The sequence below is a fragment of the Bactrocera latifrons genome, unplaced genomic scaffold (assembly GCF_001853355.1).
Source record: "Bactrocera latifrons isolate USDA-ARS-PBARC rearing strain unplaced genomic scaffold, ASM185335v1 scaffold_59, whole genome shotgun sequence".
Lineage (NCBI taxonomy): Eukaryota > Metazoa > Arthropoda > Insecta > Diptera > Tephritidae > Bactrocera > Bactrocera latifrons.
The window spans coordinates 315,696-330,252 of NW_017537256.1; the positions used below are offsets into that span (position 1 = coordinate 315,696).

General features: G+C 38.2%; 2 protein-coding genes across 9 annotated transcripts in view; one reads left to right on the forward strand and one right to left on the reverse strand.

The window, feature by feature from the left end:
- LOC108974808 (protein eyes shut) overlaps window positions 1-14,557 on the reverse strand; it is a 153,487-nt gene that overhangs the window by 84,194 nt on the left and 54,736 nt on the right. For 2 of the 4 annotated variants that reach the window (XM_018942860.1, XM_018942858.1), the window contains exons 2-3: window positions 10,669-12,792; window positions 815-963 (exon numbers count right to left, since the gene is read on the reverse strand). In XM_018942860.1, coding sequence (XP_018798405.1) covers window positions 815-963; window positions 10,669-11,933 — 1,414 coding nt within the window. In that variant the 5' untranslated portion in view covers window positions 11,934-12,792. Of the gene's footprint in view, window positions 1-814; window positions 967-10,668; window positions 12,793-14,557 lie in introns of all 4 variants that reach the window. The other 2 variants (XM_018942859.1, XM_018942857.1) reach the window with 1 other exon arrangement.
- The window catches only part of LOC108974809, a 162,355-nt gene that overhangs the window by 82,384 nt on the left and 65,414 nt on the right, over window positions 1-14,557 (forward strand). For 2 of the 5 annotated variants that reach the window (XM_018942864.1, XM_018942865.1), the window contains exon 1: window positions 291-497. The exons of the other annotated variants lie outside the window; for them this stretch is intronic. The gene's annotated coding sequence lies outside the window, so the exon portion shown is untranslated. Of the gene's footprint in view, window positions 1-290; window positions 498-14,557 lie in introns of those variants that run through there. 5 annotated transcript variants of the gene reach the window in all.

The following is a 14,557-nucleotide window of genomic DNA, read 5'->3' on the forward strand; positions in this document are numbered from 1 at the left end:
GTGCAGCATCAAACCGAACTTTTGTTTGCTGACTATCCGTAACACACTTATTTTTCCTTTATCTTTATATCTATATTTATTCGTATATTTGCTTTATTTACAAATTTTTTCCATTTTCTGCTTTCAGGTATTGTTTTGTATTCTTGGTTTGCGGTCTCGTTTGTTCCCAACACAATAAAATTCATGTTACACGTGCGCCACACACACACATACACACACAAATATACCTGTCTCTTATACACATCTAGATGTGTATAAGAGACAGGTTTTGTATTCTTGGTTTGCGGTCTCGTTTGTTCCCAACACAATAAAATTCATGTTACACGTGCGCCACACACACACATACACACACAAATATACAGGCTACATTACACGACAACGAACGGCATATGTATTTGTAAAGTTATATGCATGCATATGTGTGTGTGTGCGTGTGCACTCCTTCAGACCCACTCACATTCGCATTGGGATAGCGGCGAAACAATGGCCAAACAAATGTGAGTAGCTTAAAAATAGCACTAAAATAGAGTTTCCGAGTCTCGACGCTTTCGAGTTGTTGGCCTGTTGTTACAACAATAACAACAATGGCAAAAGGGAGTGAATGCCAATAAAAAATGTAAAAGTATTGTATCGAGGCAAATAAGTGAGGTTAGGAGTAGGGCAAATACACACGAACACACACATACATACAAATACATGTAAAAAGCAACACATAAGCGTGCATATAGTTACATATCTGCATGTATGTAAGTGCGTTTGTGTTCGAGCGCTTTCGAAAGCACTCACTGCATGCTGTGCGAGCGACTCCACTTACCAGTAAAACCATCCGGACACGTGCAGTTGTAATAGGCGACGCCATCTATGCAAGTGCCGCCGTTTTGGCAGGGCCCCGACCAGCATTCATCCCAATTTGTTTGGCACTGAATTCCCGTGTAACCGTCGATGCAGTAGCATGAATACGAGCTGCTGGATAGTCAAAAGTGAGAAAACGAAAAAAATATAAACAAACACCAACAACAACAGCACAACAAATGAGTATTAAATGGAAAGAAGACACAGCGGAGACTAGTTAGTGGTGAACAAGTATGAAAAATACTATAGACTAACAGTAAATACATATATACACATACGAATATGAGCGACCAATGCTGGTAACGTCATGAAGGTGTGTGGGTATGTATGTGTCTTTTTGTCTGTGTGGAGGCACATTTAATTTTACGCTTTTGTGTTTCTGTGCTGTCAGGTGTAGTTTTAAATGTGTTTCTGTATACAATTTCCTGCTTTTGCATTAATGTTTTTGCGTATGTGTGCATGTTTGTGTGTGTGTAGGTGTGCATACTAATGCCACCGCAAAGTTGCTGGAATGACACAAACGTAACGGCGGAAAAAAATTAACAAACAAAATAACAAATGAAAATAGTAAAAAAAAGTAAGGTGGCGCTAAATTTGGGTTGGAATCGGCATAAAATAAATAAATATTAAAAGGATATACATAAATATATAATATATAGCAACCATTTGTGGTCTCAAAAATATGTGTTAAACATTTTTAAGATTTCAGATTTGTTCTTCAGAAAGCAATTGCCTTGTTTAAGCTTAATTTTGTCAGAATCTCAATTAAGAAGAAGTTATTTGTTTGTTAATATTTACAACAAAAGTAACATGGGCGCTTGAAATGTAGTTAAAGTCTCTCTTAGTAGCGTCTCTTTAAAAATATTTCGATATTATTTTTTTCTCTTTGAGTCGGAATTCATTCTCTTTGCGTCAGATTTTTTCTTTGAGCCGGAGAAGTTTCTCTTTGAGTTAGAGTTTTTTATTTTTTATTTTTTTTTGCCAGCCTTTTCTTGGTTTGAATCAGATTTCATTCTTTTTGAATAATATATGTTTCGCTTTGAGTCAGTTTGAGTTAGTTCAGTTTAACAAATATTTTTGTCATTTTGAGTTGTAATTTTTTAACTGGTGCTTTTGTTTTTTCGTACTGAGTCAATTTTATTTCGCATTGAGTAAATTCTTTCTCTTTGAGTAAGAGTTTTTTCTTCTACATTCATCCATTTGTTAATCTTTATTGCACTTTGAATCTCTGTAGGTATGATATCGTTGTCTTTGCGTCAGAGCTTGTTCTCTTTGCATCAGGATCTGAGTTTTTTTATCTTTGATTCAGAGTTTATCTTCTTTGAGTCAAGCTTTTTCGCTTTAAGTCAGATTTTATTCTCTTTGAAAAATAAATTTTTCGCTTGCAGTAAATTTTTCTCTTAAAATCACTTTTTTATTTTGAGTCATATTATTTTCACTCATAGTTTTTTCGCACTCAGTCAGTTTTATTTTTCATTCAGTCAGAGTTTTTTCACCTAAAGCAAATGTTTTTCATTTCAAAAATAGTTTTAATCGCTTTGAATCTCTTATGTTCTATTTGAGTCAGATTTGCCTTTGTGTTAGAGTTTTTTTCTTTCAGCCTGAGATTTTTCTCTTTGCGTTAGAGTTTTTTCTTGGATTTAGCTTTTTTTAGATTTTACTTTTAGAAAATAGATTTTTCGCTTTCAAACAGTTTTTCTTTTAAAATATTTTTTTTTTTTTGGATTCATAATTTGTTCGCTCATAGTTAGAGTTTTTCATAATGAATCAGTTTTATTTCGCACTTAGTCAGTATTTTTCTCTGTTTCTGTCAGAGTTTTTCCTCTTAAGGGCAGTTTTTTTCATGTGAAGATTTCTTTTTGCTCTTTGAATTTCTGTTTCCTTTTTGAGTCGGATATGTCTCACTATGAGTCAGTGCTTTTCAGTCAGAGTTAGTTTTCTTAAAATCAGTTTTTTCATTTAACGATTGTCTACGCGCTTTGAATCTGTTTTTTTCTTCGAGTCAGATTTGTCGTACTGTGGGACAGAATATTCCCATTTGGGTTAGAGTTTTTCTATTTAAGTCAGCTTAAATGCTTAATTCAGGGTATTTTCCTTTGAGTCTTTTCTCTGTTAGTCAGATATTTTCTATTTGAGTCAAACTTTTGATTTAGCAAGCTGGTCTATGCGTGGCTTATTGGACTGCCAAATTTACCTTGCCTAACATATTTTTTTTTTGGCAAATTTTATATTTTGTGAGTAAAATTCTTTTCTCTTTGAGTCGGTACAAGAAATTCACGTTTAATCCGGTTTTTATTTAGCGAATTTCTTTCTACGACTACCTTCGCATCACATGGCTTTCTCCAGAGCCAATATTTGAGTTTCAATAGTCAAAAATAACGCTGTGAAGCCAAGTGTAGAAAAAGAGTAACTGAGCTATTATTTTACAACCACCAATATTTACTATGTCCTTACATGAGAAATGTTGAAAAACTCTGTGAATACGAAATCTTCGTCGAATATTCCTTCAAGAGCTCTGTATATAGAATATAGAAAAAGTCATGTCATATAGCAAACTATTTTATACAAATAGAGTATACAAGTATAAGTACAGTACGGAACAGCACATTAAGTTAAACCGCTTTGATCAAATTTGACCCGGACTGATAAAGAAACATAATTTTTACGTATTGAATCCTTATCATCATCTTCGAAATCGGAGAAGTTAGTAGTTAGAGGAAGCGCAATGTTTCGAAATTTTTTTCAAAAACTCTGACTCTCAATCAGACATCACTCGCTACCAGCAACTGCCTCCTCGGAAACGCGTCAGGAGAAGCAAAATTTTCTCCGGCATAAACATTTGTTACAAAGTATATGAAAGACTCTACAAGAAAAGGAAAAAAATGTGGCACAAAAGTCTAAAAATATACGGGCCCAGAGAAATGCATAGAATAGAACTACTGTAGTGATTATGCGCACAGCTGCTTTTATAAATAGTAACAAAGCCTGCCACTTTTTATTAATGAAATAGTAAGAAAAATACCTCATATGCTGGCCCACAAACTTTTAACAACTTCGTAAAGCCTTTTCAAGCACCATGTACATACATATGTACACGTAAATCAGCGTCTCAGCCGGGAAAAAAACGGAGCAACCTGAAGACGCGACACACACGCACATAACTCAACGCATACACCTTCAAATGTAGTCAGTGCGATGTACACACATACATATAATAATACATACGCGTGCAGGTGTAGTGCAGCTGTGGCTTTGCTGTGCGCCAGTGCGTATACGTTACCTCATTTTTTTCTAACGCGCACCGCCTTTGCCCATTTAATATAGTTTACGTTGCAATGCTTTGCTGCTTTTGCTGTGCGCTCACAAGAAGTTGTTATTGCTTCTTAACTACTTTTTTATTGTGCACATTTTTTTTTTGTTGCTTCTATGTAATTTAGTTGGTATTTTTACTGTTGTGTTGCACGCATATTCATTTGAGGATATTATAAGCCCTTTTCTACTTGCAATTGCTTCACTTAGTTATTGCGAGTTAGTTGCTATAATATGGTAGAGATTTTGCAGCAAAAGATGGAGGAAACTTTTCATGTTCTGGCTGCTTCCTATGCGCTCTTCGTGGATTCGCACTTTGTTATGAAATATGTGATGCTTCTTACTATACCCTGGACTGTGTGTATTGAGTATGCTACGAGGTTTGTAATGCAGAGAAGGAAATATTTAAGATCCCATAAAGTATATATATAAACAATCGGAAAACAAACTTATTTGATTTAGCTAAGTCCGCTTCTCTCTCATTTTCTTTTCTGGCTTTATATGCGAGAAGTGTTTCTTAATTTTTTGAGATCTCGATTTAAAATTTTGCACAAGTTTTTTTCTTCTTACTAAGCTGTTCTCTTGTTGGAATCAAAGATATCGGACCATGATAGTATATAGCTGCCATATAAACTGCTGGAAGAAATATAGTTCTTGTGTGGAAATCTTTTTTATTTGATCAGATACCTTTATGAAATTTAGCATATATAATTTTCAAAGATAGCGTTATAATCTTCGAAGATATCGTTCAGATTGGATTACTCTAGCGTGTTGCTGCCATACAAGCTGAACGATAGGAATCAAGAGCTGGTACGGAGAACTTTTTATTTTGTCGCGATATCTTCACGGCATTTGGTGTGGCTTATTGTCTAACACAATAGTGTAATTTCCAAAGAAATTGTTTAGGTCGGACGACTTTAGCATATAGCTGCCATACAAACTGAACGATCTAAATTAAGTTCTAGTATGGAAAAGTTTTTTATTTGACGAGATATTATCACGAAATTTGGCATGATTTTTTTTTCCAAGAGAACACTATGGCACCTGAAGAAATTATTTGGATTGGTTTACTATAGCATATAGCTGCTATACAAACTGAACGTTCGGTATCAATTACTTGTCTGGAAAACTTTTTGATTTGAAGAGTTATCTTCAAGAAATGTGGATGGATTATTGCCTGAAGACATGGTGTATTCTCTGAAGAAAGTTTTAAAATTGGATCATTGTAGCATATAGCTGCTGTACAAAGTGAACGATCTAAACTAAATTATTTTATGAAAAATGTTTCTCTTTGCCGAGATATCTACATGATATTTGTCATGAGTTATTTTCCAAAGTGGCGCTTTGATATCTCAAGAAATTGTGCACTTCATTTCAATATAGAATGTAACTGCCATACAAACTGAGCGAGAAACTTCAAGGTAAAGTCCTTTTTATACACTTTTAAGCCATTAAAAGGCAAATGTAAAGTATATTTTTGCTTCTATGCAGCCAAAGTTAACATATTTTTCTTGTTTCATAGACATTTTAGCTTCATTTTTCATATATTCGCTGTAATTCGTTTTATGATTTCCTTGCTTAGTGCTTCTTCTTTGCACAGTTTTTCCTTTAAATCATATCCTGTCGGTGGTCCACACTCAATTACGACATCTTTGTGAAATCTCTTTGCAATAATTTTCGCTTTAGTTTCGCCTTTTTCGCATGCTGCTTGCCAAGTTTCTGCTTGCCAGTTGATAAAAGCAGTAAATCAGCAGTTTGTTAAGCAGCCAGCTGTTAGGCTCAAAGCATTTCATGCCATTTGCCTTATCACCATTACAGAAATGAGCTGGCATTAAACCATTTCTACAACTACCGTTCTTTTTTCGACTTCTTTTATGAAATAGAGCTAATAGAAGCCCCAAAGCAGTTGTTGTTTTTGTTGTAGTGACTTGTTTTTTCGTTGTTTTCTTTCGTAGTGCCACACACTTGCCAAATCCACATTTGGCTCTAACCGGCACTCTCTTTGCCACTTTCTTTTTCACACTTCCTTTGTGTATTACTAGGTATAATGCTCACTTGCCACACTTGTGACCTTTGCCACATATGTTGCACACATTAGCAACATTAAATAGCTAACTTGCTGTGGATTGGCAGATATTTGCTTACTTTTGCTTGGCTTTTGGTGGAATTTTTGGCTATTTTCAATTTCCATTTCATTTGAAGTGAATTTTGGCAGCGGTTGCAACAGCTGTGGCACACAATTTTTATTAAGTATTAATACCAGGTGGTGTTCGAGCAATATCGAAGGTGAGTTTAATGGTATGAAAATTTACCATAAAGGACTTTCCATCGAAATTTGTTGACTGGAATGTTGTTTCACTCTCAAAATTGTAAAAAAGTAATTGTGGAAATAAAAGAAATGTTCTTAACTCTTTTCAGTTATATAAACCGTTTCAAACCGATTGAATTGGATAATATGAAAGTCAACCATTCAGCTGCGCATCAACTTGAAAACAATTGCCTACTTTTAGCAGTGCAAATGAATGACTTAAGTCACACACCTAGTCTAATTCAAATATCGCACTCCTCTTTATTAATATTTGCCCAGTGAAGGTTCAATTATGTAGTTTTTTTCTATAAAAGTAAACTAAAATCTTAAAAATTATTTGCCAGCAGTACTCAGCTAGTTGAAGGCTGAATAAAGTATACTTTGCCTACATTCAGGCGTATTGTTAAATCAGCGAAGCCGCACACCTAGCAGAAACCATTTTCACACATATGAAATAAGTTTTAAATGGGAGAATTGTAATTACTTATGGTATTTAAAATTCACTCAAAAAGGGACAACACAAATCCTACAAAAATGACGACTGACAATTGCGCGTACTATTTCCTTAACCTCACGTAATACACATTGAAATGCTCATTTTTATTTGCCTTAGCCGCAATCATTTGCTGTCAATCGCTGCGAAAAGTTGCCGTTGAATACAGTTGCATGCCACAAGCCGTTGAAAGGGCAGCCGGCAAATGCAATTGAGAAGAACTAAAGAAACGCTTGTTGTCATTAGCAAAAACGCATTTCAATTCAGTACTAGCCACACAAATAAACAAAGTGAGCTGCTGACCACTGATGACTTCAAATAATCGAACTAATCAAACGAGCTGAAGAGAAAGAGGCAGGAAAGAGAGTGGAAAGTACAGTGGCAGGCAGAGTGCTGCAGATAGATGAAGCACAGTGGAATTTCGGTCAGAAAATATATATTTCTTACATCAATTCTTAAATTGTGTGCCAGCTTATAAAGGCATATTAGTAAAGTGTGGATCATTAGGAGCTTCTCAAGAAATTGACAGCTCTAGACTTAGAAAAGCTGGAATAATATGCATTCAACTAAAACTGCTCGAAATATATGCTGTTTCAAGCGTTTCGTCTAAGAAAAAATCACTTTTGAGAAAATTGAAGCATACATTTAGGCTTGGAAATTTTGAAGAAGTTGTCAATTGTAGATTTAGAATTGTAGATTTAGAAACGGCAAAAAATATAAAAATTTATGTGTTGAATAACAAAAAAAAAAAAAAAAAAAATTACGGATACATTTAGGGTTGAACATTTTCAAGACGTTGTCAGTTCGCTATAAAAATAATTAATCGAAAATATTATGAAGTTTAAAAATTTTAACAGTTTAATATAACGAAAAATCCGCTTTTCAAAAAATTTAAGCATATATTTAGGGTTTAAAATAGTGAAAAACTTTTAAAAATATTATAAAATCGCAGCGTTGTACCCACTTCCTTCAATTTGTCTTATAAAAAAATATAAAAATAATTCCTAAGCCGCGTCACTGTGCGTTGCTCATACGCCCGGTGGCCGTAAAACAAACCACAGAAAAACCAAAGGAATAATACACTGTTGGATATAGGTGAAGAACATACACTTACATATATTTCCACATACACTTGGACTGTATATATGTGTGACGACCGTCGACCACTTAAAGTCAATTGTGGTGTGAACGCATATGACCTATGACCCCGTGACAGCCTCACACCCACTGGCTGCTTTCTATGTAAGTCAGACGTATAAGTGTGGAGATGGTGGTGACGGTGGGGGTGTTGCCAGCATATTTTGAGAAGGTGGAAGTGCAGTTGGAGTACTTTTGTGCACTCGACACTTTAATGACACACGCGGGGCTAAAGTAATCAACGTTAATGCTGCTTTGCCAGCAACGTGCATTATTGCCACTCGAACGGGTTGATTGGGGTTGATTGGTATTTGAGTATCGCCACACACGCCCACATGCACATATTGTTTGTATGTGTGTGTGTGTGTGTGTGTGTGTGCTACAGTGCGAGTGAAAAAGCGTTAAGCAAACACGTAATGATGTTCGAAACGAAAGAGTTGAAGAGTTGAAAAGAAAAGTTAAAGGCGAACGAGTGCGACGCTTAAAGGATGTTGTTAGCCACTTTGTTGATAAACTTAGGTGCAACAGTGGGACTGCAGTGCACCTATCGGTAGAAAGAGAGTGTGGCGGAGTGAGTGGGGAAGCGCATGCAACATAAAATTGTGTATATGTATAGGTTTAGAAGAAACGCTACAAGGTTGGCCGGTGGATTGGTATGTGCAGCAGAATGTTCGAAATATCTATGGTATGGTTAAGTGTTCAAAGGACGAAGAGCAAGATGTTTAATGTAATGAGGAATTGCACAATTGTAATACTCGCAGATGGAAGTATAAGATGGGAAAAGAAATATGAGACAAATGCTTAAATTAAGGCATTGTTTTATAGTCCAAAACGGTGGCAAAGTCGCGTCAGAAGATAGTGCTCTATCAATGAGTTCCAAAAAGTAAAATACAAAAATTGTGGAGAAGTTACATATACTTGAACATATTTCTCGTCATCAAAAATATAAAATACCTTACCATCACTTTTCCGAAGTTGGCAGGCGGAAGAAAGGTGACATAATTGAAACCACTCATATTGAAATAAATTTTGAGTTTTGAGTATGAAATGGTTATATATTGGTTATTATATCTGATAGCGGTTTTCTGTTTTGCATTTTAGGTGCGATATGTATTTTGCCATAATGTTTGGATGGAACATAGGAACTCGTACCGCTCAATCACTATATTTAAAGTTAGGTTCGGTTTGACGGCTAATCCAGAGATCGCACTTGGATCCCTTGTGCAGCCATACAAATCTAATTCTTGTAATTCGAACTTATAAGTAGGTAAAGCGCCTTGTGGTCAATAACGCTAATGCGTTTAATTTCTATTCCCACCAATCATTGAGATATCTGAAGGTGTGAGATTCCTCAATCTCGTAAATGCGCGACAATTAAGAAGGAAGTGCTGAAATGTTTCTATTCGTCTTCTTCCATGCAGGTTCTGCAGCTGGGAAGATTTTCAACTTTTCAGTATGGACGGCGATAGGGTAAAGACCTGTTAAGTAGAAAAGCCACAAATAGGGATAGGTTATTTTTACTGCGAGCATAGGGTCCACGGATCACTTACAACCGATCTTGTGCCAAAATGATCTTACGACAGTGCAATGATGGTAGCCCAGCGCTGGCCAATCTCACGCGAAGCCCAGTTATCGAGTAGTAGAACACACGAGAAAAGATGAGCTACATTAGTTTACATTGTAGTAAAAACAGGGAAAGGCTTTCGAGTTTATTGGCTTTACAATGGCCCGATCACCATCGCTACCCTGCTATCAGAGTGGACAGCTACTTCCCAGAAGAAGTCTCAAACTGAAGCTGATATAGAGTTGCTGGTAATATATCGCTACACCAAACCATTCGCTAGCGTTGACCCATACGTAAAGAAGTTCAAAGTATAATTTTTGAGGCTTCTATGAACTGCTATTTAATAAGCCTTTTTTATCTTGCGAACTTTTAGGTGAAAAGCGCAGAAGTAATATATTAGAAAATAGTACAAAACAGACCTCTATTTTCCCTTGAATGGTTTAACTTGAAGCAAATAACATTGAATTTCGTCTAAGTACATGGTAAACTAGTCTGTCGGTGGACTATGTTTTGAAATTTAAAGAGCGTGCATGTGGTCTGTAGGTGGTTGTCTGAGGTGTTGACTGCTGGTTGTTGCCCGGGCTTAGTCCCGAGATCACTCTTCGTGGACTTCTCACACTTTCATTGAGCCTTCTTTGCTCATGCTTTTGACATATTTTAAAGTATTAGTTTCACGAATTTTTCAAAAATGTGTGCCAGATTGAGTGATTTGTACTAGATTGAGTGGGTTTTTGTTTCGACTAATGACTGTACGAGGAATAGGTTATCAGCAGCTCAAGTGGTTAAATTATAAGCTCTTATACACATATAAGCTTGGAAAGAAATGAAAGACGAAAGAAAAAAAAATCATAATTGTGGAGAAGGATGAGATTTTGTAACATGTAGGATACATTTACTAAAATTGGAACTTGGAAAAAATAAAATGAAAATGATAAACAAGCATAGTATTTGTGCGGGGAGATACGTATGTATATAAGTATGTATGTATACCGTTTTTTCACTTACCTATTCAAGCCATCGATGCAGACACCAAAAACGCAAGGATTACTCAGGCAAGCGAAGCCAGCTTGACCACAGCCGAAAGCAGCCAACAGGCAGAGCACGGGCAATAACCAAACAAAACCATTTGCAATGCTGCTGCCGTTGTTGTTGTTCATTTCACTGTTGGAGGCATACTTTGACGAACGACAGCACACGAAGTCTTCAGACCAGCGAGCGCCAGCGGCACGTGTTGTTGTTGTGTTGCTTGTTGTTGGTAATGCTGCAGGTGCGTAGGTGTTCGTAGGTATGACAGACGGATCTGTTGGAGTCAACGAACTGGCAGCTGCCAGTGCGGCGCCGGAGTTCGCTTCAGCGGCGCGCGGACACACGAAAGCCGCTTCCAAAGATTTTCTTGTTCTCTTCGTATTGGCAGCGATTGCTACATTTACCTTTGGCGACGTAGTCAACTTGATTGAAAGTGGCTGGGAGCTGGTTTTGATTTCTGTTTTTGTTTCTGTTCCAGCTGCTGCATTTTGACACTGCGAAGTTTCGGCCGCGGAGGACGCTGCCTCAAATTTGGGCTTGTCAGCTGCCGCTGCGTGTGCAGACGGAGTTTGACGCCATTTGCGTTGCTCTTGTTGCATGCCGCGCTCTGTTTGCAGCTGCCCACCAGCTGCCTGGCGCTCACTATTGCACTTCTGTTGCAACGCCGAGTGTGTTGCAAGCGTATATTTCATGTTGTTGCTGTAGTTGCGTAACTCGCTGCTAGCAGTGCCGCTATGGTGCACTTGCTGTGACCCTGTATTTGTTGCCTGCATTGCATTGCCCACACTCAGCTGCACAGCGCTTCGTTGGTACTTGCCACATGCCGGCATTTTGTTGGCGTTGACTGTGGCTGGCAGGCAGCTTGCTTGTCGCCTGCCAATATTCTCATTACTTATCGTTAACATTGCACTTGCACAATTGACGCAGCTAAGGGATTTACTGCTGGCGTTTTCGCTTCGTCGCTGATCGTCGTCGCCGCTGCTGCCGCTCTGCTGGTAGAGGCCGACGTTGCAGCGTGTTATGTCAATGTTGCTGTAATGAATTGTGTCACTATTTTTGTTGTTGCTGCTGCTTGTTTGCGCATTATCCACCGACGTCATGGCAACAGCGCTCGGCATCTTGCTTAGCGCGCTGGCACCTGTGGTCCCTGTCGCTCTTTGCGTCCGGCTAGTGTGCGCGCTGCTGCGCGTTGTCTGTCGTTGTTGTGTTGTTGTCGCTGCAAGCAAGCGTCGCTTCTTGCTCATCTTCCTTAAAATTATCTCAAGTAATTTGCATTAAGGTCCAGCACACAATGCTGCTTTCACTTGCAACTAAGAAGATGCGTGCGGCAAGCTGTCTCAGCGCCCACTTCAAGCTACTTTCTTTTATATTTCTGTTTGTTGTTGTTGTTGCGCTCGCTGTCGCACTACTTATCAGTTGCGTCCGTTATTTATGTCCTCCGCTGTCACTACTTTTTGTGTGTGTTCTTGTTTTTGCTGCACGCTGCCTCGTCCAACGGTCGATATTGATTGATTATACTCTGCTATTGGCCCCCTTTTGCTGTTTCTGTTGTAGCTCTTTCAGCTGCTGTTGCACTAGCAATATATCTGCTTGTTCTACTCCGCCCGCCTGCTCTGTGGCGCTCGGTCTTCGGCCACTTTAATGTGCTGCTGGTGTTGTTGCCACACAATTCCTCGTTGCCACAGTGTCGTTTATCTTTGTAGCTTGTTTCTTTTCGCTTTTCTCGCTGTTTTTGCCAGTGCTAGTGTTGTTGTTGTCGCTTTGGCAATGCTGTCGCACAATCCGCTTAAGTGTTTTATTAACTTTTATCGTTTGCGTAAATTGTTTATTTCCCTTTCGGGATACTCTGCTCGCTCTCGACTTTCTTGTTTTAGCTTTGTTTTTGCTGTGGTTTGTTCCCACTATGAACACTATATTGAACTGCTTGTTAGCGTCTTCTTTGCAACGCTCGTATTTGCAGTTCCTCTGATAGTGTTTTGTTACTCTTCGCCTCTCGCCTTTCTATCGCCGCGCGCTTTGATCGCTCATCGTCCTTGTGCTGGCAACAGCAAAAGGATTTGCATTCTCGTTTATTACGTTTCGGCAAACAGGGCTGATTTCGCTCTGCAAATAAATGAGATTGAAACGATGCAATTATATATGCTTTGCTGTTGTAGTTGAAAATATTGAGAGATTTTCAATTTCTTTTCACATATATTTAGTGAAAGATAGTAGGAGTCAAAAGAACTGAGGCTAATCATAAATACCAGTAACAATTTTCATCTTGTTACCACAATTGAGAAGAGTGGCTTCATTAGGAAAATAGAGACAGAGAGCGGTTAAAACAGAAGTGGAGAGAAATAGGGAGAGTGTGATGCAGAAAACTCGTATTTAGAATGATTCTTGTGAGCGCATTGAAAGAGAGAGAGAGTTGGGGTCGGGAGAAGGAAAAAGGTATGGATCGCGATAAATAAAGATGGAGAGAGAGGAGTAGGGATCGGAGGAAGGAAAGATCGAGAATCCGCGAGAGGCGGGAGAGTGTGACGGAGAAAGATAGAGAGGAGAGCGAGAGAAAGAGAAGGACAGATAGAAGGGTCTTTTGAATTGCTCGCTAAAGACTACTAAACATCATTCCGAAAGTCAATATCATTATATAAGCCTTACTGATTACTAGCGACAGTATGCATGCCACATCTTAGTCATCTTAGTACATATTGGACTAAGCAATTCGAGATTTCGCATAAGATTAGGTTAGATTAGGTAAATATGCTGATTTCTATTCGATTCGAAAATACCACTTAGACAGCTACAGACGCTTGCACGTTTCGTTGGCCAGAACTCCTCGATATGGAGTAAAACGACCGTCACATAACGACAAAACGCTTAAAGTTCGCTGAGGCCGCTGTGGTCAATTCCAGCCAATATGCTGGGTTCGATCAAACTTAAACATTACAACAGAAATGCTTCAACCCTAGCCTGAGGGAGTGTATAGATGTTTCTACCTCATCGTACTCATTGTAACTTTACAAGTTGCCTCCTCCCAACTCTTTAGCTTCACCGATGAGCGAATTAGACTGTGTCTGTGTGCGGAGATGTGACGGAATTCAAAAAAATAACCACATAGAACAGTTTCGACTTACGGTTTTGTAAAATCAAAGCACAACTTTTGGTGGAAGAATCAAATGCTTCCCAATATTTCTTTTATAACAATATAAGGCACTCAATGCCTTCCTCACCCGCTCTTCAACATTAAACTTCCATAATAGCTTTCTATCAAGCATGAGGCCCAAGTACTTCACGTTTTAGACAGAGTGAAGTCGAAAGCCACTACGAGGGAAGAGTAAAGTCTGAAGCGACTTGACATTATGTGCTTACATCTCCGTGGATTTGTAATTAACATGAGTGAAGTGAAATTGTAAAGGCGGAACGTCTTCAAAAATAAAGCAAAAGCTTTCAAAAAGCACATGTGGAATTCAAAGAGTCGAAAGCGATTTTGACGGAAGCGCATTAGCTAGAGAGATCCTATAAGGTATACCCGTTCTCACGAGAATCGGGTCTACGCTATCGGAGCGGACCTGCATTTTTATCCGATCAAGGGCTGTCAACGCGGCAGAATTCTGGGGTCACAACAACAACAACAGCTACATTATCTATGAAGGTGAATAAAACTGGATGTCGCTACAATGTAACTTGATGTATCTCAAATTATTTCAAAAGATATCTGGACTACCAAAAGCCAGATGAAACTAGAGTGAATATGCTTGAAAATGTTTTCACAGACATTGGTGGTTTGATGACCGGCGACAAGAGCAAAAAACTCTTCTGTTTTAATTACTTTTTTTCACAGCGAAACATTGGTTGGACTGCTGCGAATTCCCGCCGAAAATAC